This window comes from Leptosomus discolor, chromosome 7 (assembly GCF_034619465.1).
Source record: "Leptosomus discolor isolate bLepDis1 chromosome 7, bLepDis1.hap2, whole genome shotgun sequence".
Lineage (NCBI taxonomy): Eukaryota > Metazoa > Chordata > Aves > Leptosomiformes > Leptosomidae > Leptosomus > Leptosomus discolor.
In genome coordinates this window covers 13,176,605-13,182,604 of record NC_141397.1, presented here as the reverse complement: position 1 = coordinate 13,182,604, position 6,000 = coordinate 13,176,605, and the positions used below count along the sequence as shown (strand labels likewise).

The 6,000-nt window shown below is 40.5% G+C and overlaps 1 protein-coding gene across 1 annotated transcript in view; it reads left to right on the top strand.

Annotated features, from left to right (window-relative positions):
- Window positions 1-219: 219 nt before the first annotated feature.
- RFTN1 (raftlin, lipid raft linker 1) overlaps window positions 220-6,000 on the top strand; it is an 86,594-nt gene continuing 80,813 nt past the window's right edge. Inside the window, exon 1 of the mRNA XM_086468267.1 lies at window positions 220-367. Within this exon, the coding sequence (XP_086324393.1) occupies window positions 223-367 (145 nt within the window). The 5' untranslated portion in view covers window positions 220-222. The remainder of the gene's footprint in view (window positions 368-6,000) is intronic.

The window sequence follows — 6,000 nt, the reverse complement described above, 5'->3', positions numbered from 1 at the left end:
CCTGAGGGTTGATATGAGTAGTATATACTTCAGTTACTATCTGAGTGTTTATTTAATTATACTATTTTATATAGTTTTTAGGCAGCTTGTACTTAAAAATTAAAAATAACCATAATGTACTAGTGTGGTGCATGAAACTGGAAAGAAAAAAAACAAAATGAATTATGTTTATGCATTTTCCCTTTTCCCTTTCCCTGCCTCTTTCTATCAGGAGCTGCTGAAATGGGTTGTGGATTGAACAAACTAGAGAAGCATGATGAAAAACGACCCGGTAATATCTATTCAACTTTGAAGAGGCCCCAGGTAGAAACCAAGATAGATGTTTGCTATGAATATCGATTCCTGGACTTCACGACACTAGATGATAGTAAGTACACAGTGTTTTTCTTTAGATTTTTTTTCTATTCAGATTAACATGTTAGTTGGTCTGTAATGTTTTTTAAATTGTAGTTAAGTTTTTAAAATGTTTTCGGTTTCTTTAAGTAAATGCCTTCTCTTCAGTCATGATGCTTACATGCAGAGATCTTACTGAGAATTTTCTGTAAGTTTTTAAACCTTAAAGTTGTAGGTTATCAGATTTTATGTTCTTTTACTCCCCCACACCTTTTTTTTTTTTTTTTTAAAATTATTTACTCTAATATGGATGTTTGTTTCCTTAATTTGTTTTTTTAATCCAAGTTTCATATGCTAAAGCAATTTATCTGCCAGGTTATATACTTTACTGCTCTTTTTTTCTTCCTCCCCTACTGCTCCCTGTATTCCTTCAGGAGTATTTTGAGAGGTTGAAGTTAAGTGTTTTCAGTTTTGCTAACTTACCTTAAATAAGTCTTACACATACAGGTGCACCCATATGGGTGGAAACAGGATAGTGGGAGACACTAAAGATCTGAAACATCAAAGGGGTGAAGATCCAGTCTCAAGCAATTTTTATCTTGATTTGTTTTTGCTGTCTGAAAAGTCTTGCTTTAATTCACGTGACAATCCACAGATATTCCATTTCCTTCCTGATTGACATCAAGCATTTCTGCCAGTATTGCTCACACCGTCGCCTGTGCCCTCTTTCATTTCAAAATTAGCCTGTTCCACAAGCGATTACTCCTCACACCATTTGGAAATCTGAAGCTTGAGCAGAAGGCTGGGACCTGCTTCTTGCTATATATAAAACAACACAGTACCCAAATCTGTTATAGCTAGCTGGCAGGATGCCAGGTAGAGCCTCTATGCTTTTGCCCTGCAGTGTGCTGCTGCTTCTCTTGTTTTGCAAGTCAGGTCAAAGGAAAAGCAAAGCGGTACGTCTCTCCCTGTGTGAGACAAAGAGCTGCTGGTACGTCGCTTCATGTGATACCTCTAGTGCAGTTCAGTATGTTCAGCCCAGAGTAATGTGAATTTGTTGGTTTTTTAAAACTTGCTGCAAATGAACTTCAATTTAGAAAAGTGGAGGTTTGGAATAGGTGGTTGGACAGGAGTGTGCTTTTGTAGGCGATGTGGGAGCTGAGAAGTTTTTTGTCTTTGCAGGCTTTTCTTAGGGCCCATCTCCTGCACTCATGGATTCTTACAGTTCTTGTTACACTAATTGGGAGGCACTGCAGTTATTAAGAGCACCAAACAAGTGGGAGAGGAATGTTTTTCGTGTTTATGTATTGCAGTTGTTTCTGTGTTTATGTGTTTTTATTTCAAAGTGAACTGTTTATGTCCTTTGATAGTTTGACAGCTTTTACTGAGATGTACTGCACGCTGTGTCATTAGTGAAAATGAATTAATATTGAGGACACACTTCCGTGGGCTTTTCTGGGATGCTCATCAATGTTCTGTCTGATTGCCTCACAAGTTTTAGTGATACTTCATGAAGTCTGGTCTTCATCACCGTATGGAGGAAGGATCAGTAGATGCGATAGCAAGGTGACTTGCCTCAGGCATGGAGGATGTCTGGCACGGAGCAAAAAATCAAGTCTGATTAAGTGGATAGGTTTGTTGTAAAGTGTACTTGTACATCTTTCTTACTTGTTGTAGATTGTTTTATTATGATTTTAGGAGGCATAATTTTCGAGAGACTGTAAGTAGAAGTACTTCTATCACATCCTTTGGCTTGCCAAAGTGTGCAAGCTATGTGGCTCCCATTGAGTTCTGCTTTGGCATGTTGTATCCCCGTCACTCCAGTGTCTGAAGATGCCAGTGGATAGGCAGATGAGGAGGGGATGGATCTGTTGTTCCTGCTCTTTTTACTTAGTATCATCCACAACTATGTGCTCTCAGGATTGGCAGGGCAACAGCTTGTGGTTATGCAGCTCCCTCCTTATTCATGTCACTGTCTGTATGAAGGCTCACGTTGAACTATGTAGTGTTACAATGTTCCAGGTTTTTCTCAATGGTGACAGCATCACTGGTTCGCTTATGTTTTTGCTTAGAAATAACCTCTGCAGATAACCAGAGTTGATGAGTGTTTCACCTATGCCTGTGTGGATTCAGAGGCTTCTAAAATTGAAATGCTCACAGCTGTATAAAAAGAACTTTTGGATTGTGAAGTCTGTCTTCTGTGAATCTACTCTAGCCCTTTCGGTGTGTATATATATCCCGACATCATTTTTTCCACAGGTTTTCTTCTTCATTAGGTTTTTAGAATAAACCATACTAAATTACAAGTGGCTGTGTTTACTGCTCTGTTAACTGTATCTCTCACAAGCGTTTAATCTTAATGGTGAGAAGGATGTGATTATTTCCATGTTGCAAGTGGGAGCTAATGCACAGGTCACTGCCAGAAGTTTTCCAAGTCCTTACCGTTTCTTCGTGAGTTCCAAAAGTAGCTCTCAGTGACTTTAGACGTAAAGGTGGATGCTGGTCATATTTGCAGTTTGGAACTACATGTATTCTCAAATCTGATATCCAAATAATCAGAGATCACTTCCAGAATGTGGTGTATGTTTTAACTGCAGTTTCACAGGCAGGTAGGTGGATGTAAGTTTTCTGCAACTGTACGTGGGGAGATATTGCTCCTCCCTCTTGCCTCCTGTCAGCTCACTGAATTGATTTAACTCATGGATCTGACAGAAAGCTATGCAGTCTTTTTGTTTGGTTGTCGTCTGCCAGATCAGTGTCTTGTGGAAGGGTCTGAAGAATGCTGGAGCTGGTAGAAGTGGTGGGAGTATGCAGTCAGGAAAAGAAATAGGACCCTCTTTAAATCAGCTGACACAGTTATGAACTCATTCCCTTAGCATCACTCTGTTGAAAACAGGGTTAAAATGCTGTCCTGCTGGTCATTTCTCTGCTGTTAGCCAGAAACTTAACTTTGCTTGCCTGCTGTCTTTGGTTACTGTTTACCCTCTGATACACACAGCTGAAGGAATGTAAGGAAATATGCTCCTTTATTATATATTTTTATTCATTTCTGAACTTGGGCCTTGCTCAGCACTGATGCAGATGTCCAGGGGAAATAGTGATCACTTATTTAATTACTGTAAGTAATGCATAGATGCAAAAGACAGAATTGAGTTTGCAAGTGTAAACTTCATTCTGACATTTTGCCATGTTAGACGATTGATGCACTTCGAAGTGCCTAGAGAAAGACTTCCTGAGATTTCAAGGAAAGCAGGCTATGAAGAAGCCATCAGTTTCCATTGTGTGCCACAACACTGATAATCTGCATGGTTCTTCAGAATTAAAATGGTTATATGTGCCACTGTCCTTTAATACCTAAGTGTGATAATTGATAGTAGCAAAGTGTTAGCATCTAGTGTAGACTGGCACTTGAGGAATAAGGAGCACTTGCTAAGGCATTTCAACACCTTGAGGTGGGTATGCTCATTCTGGCTCGTTGGCTTTAAAATGACTGCTTATGAGCCTTACCTTTCTTGTTTCTGCTAAGGTGGCCTCTTCCAAGAGATCACAGTCTGTGTTCAGTGTTGTCCCTTGGCAGTGTCATCCTGTGCCTTATGCTTTAGTCATCTGTATTGTCCAAAGCTCGTGGGCTGCTGCTCTCCCTCAGCTGAAACTGCACCAGATTTCGCTTGAATTGGCTGGAGCCCCTCCCCTGTGAGGACAGGCTGAGAGAGCTGGGGTTGTTCAGCCTGGGGAAGTGAAGGCTCCAGGGAGACCTTACAGCGGCCTTTCAGAAGCTAAACAGGGCCTACAGGAGAGGTGGGGAAGGACTCTTTATCAGGGAGGGTAGTGACAGGATGAGGGGTAACGTTTTCAAACTGAAAGAGGTGGGATTTAGATTAGATGTTAGGAAGAAATTCTTCACTAAGGGGGTGGTGAGGCACTGGACCCGGTTGCCTGGAGAAGCTGTGGCTGCCCCCTCGCTGGCAGTGTTCAAGGCCAGGCTGGATGCAACTTTGAGCAACCTGGTCTAGTAGAAGCTGTCCCTGCCCGTGGCAGGGGGTTAGAACTAGATGGTCTTTAAGGTCCTTTCCAACCCAAACCATTCTATGATTCTATAATCACATATTTTTACTTGTCGGCTGGGTTGGCAAAATGCCAGAGGAGGTGCTGAGGAAGAGCAGGATCTGTTGGCAGCAGTGAGCTGGTAGGTTGCCCCAACTGTAACATGTAGCTTCATTCCTGGTGTGCTCTTCCAGCTCCTGAACTCTGTCCATCTCACTGTCATCTTGTAAGGCTCATTCCTTCACTGATTCAGGTTCATCTGTCACTGTACAGACCAGTCCTATGTCATCTCCATCTTCAGCTGGTTTCTTCTGACAGGTTTCTACCCCGAGTCATTTCTTCTGCTGCTCCTCCGAGTCATTCTGTCTCAGAGACCTGCCACTCCCGATGGTGGCATGCAATGGGTGCAGGTAATGCCTTGGAGAGGGTGTACACTTTAACAACTTACTCTCAATAGCTTTTTCTGCAGTTTCAATGTTCTAGATCTCTGCTGGTTCATCCTCACTTCAGAGTTGCTCAGTTGGTTGCCTTCTCACTGACTTTGAGACAATACCAATACTAAGTGGCAATGACCGAATTTTGTAACAATAAAAAAATTGAGGAAAGTAAAAGGCAGTAGCATTAGACTAATGTTGCAGCAAACGTTATGCTACAAAACTGAAAGAGACAAATTAGGGTCTATGTATATATACTTCAGGCCTTTACTGGAAAAAAACCAAACCAAACCAAAAAGTTTGTGTCACCTGCCCAAAGGTAAAAAAATTGTTGTTTATTTTGCATTCCTCTCCATATAAAAATAGGTGAATAATGATCATCTTGTACCTCTCTTATCTCCAAGCTTTATTGGAAATAAGAGCTAAAAGTGAACCTGAGGAGGACATGTGCTGACAAACGGAATAGCCTTAATTTAAAGTAACCATGTTTTCCACAGTGACTCCGTGGGGCAAGCTGGTTGTTTTGTTTCGTTATTTTGCTTGAAAGAGAATTATTTCAATAGTCTGCATTCCTTCCCTGCTCTTATCTCATCTGCTTATTTTGGAAAACTTCACTTGCAATGATAGGTCATCCAGAAACTGAGCTCTCCCTCTTCTTCATCCTTTATTTCTTTTCTTCCACCTCATTTCAGTTATGATGACCTTCTGAAAGAAACTGGGAATCTGATAGTTATTCCTCTCTTCCCTTCTCCTCAGAATAGCGTAAAGTGTTTTGGTATTTAGCAGATTATTTTTTATTTTTTTTTTACTGACTTGGTTGGATCTTTTTTTGCTTTGCTTTACATTCCTATAGTAATTCATTGGCCTGATGAGTTACAACAGGTTTTGGCCTTGAATAAAGTTGGCATGAAACATATGCTAGCCATGTGATGAGAATGAAATGGGAGATAAATTTTTTTTAAATGGGGAAAGGCTATGCTCTGAACAGTGCTATAAAACCACTAAAATCCAGATGTTTTGACTGACGGAATGAAAAATAGCAATACTTCACATGTCCCAAAGAAGTTCTTAAGTTATAATGCAAATACAAGGGTGTATGGGTTTTATCCTTGTTGTCAAGAATTTGTCTCTTTAGTAAAAAAAAAATCAAAATGAAGGAAATGATTTAGAAAGTAAGGTTATTAGTTAC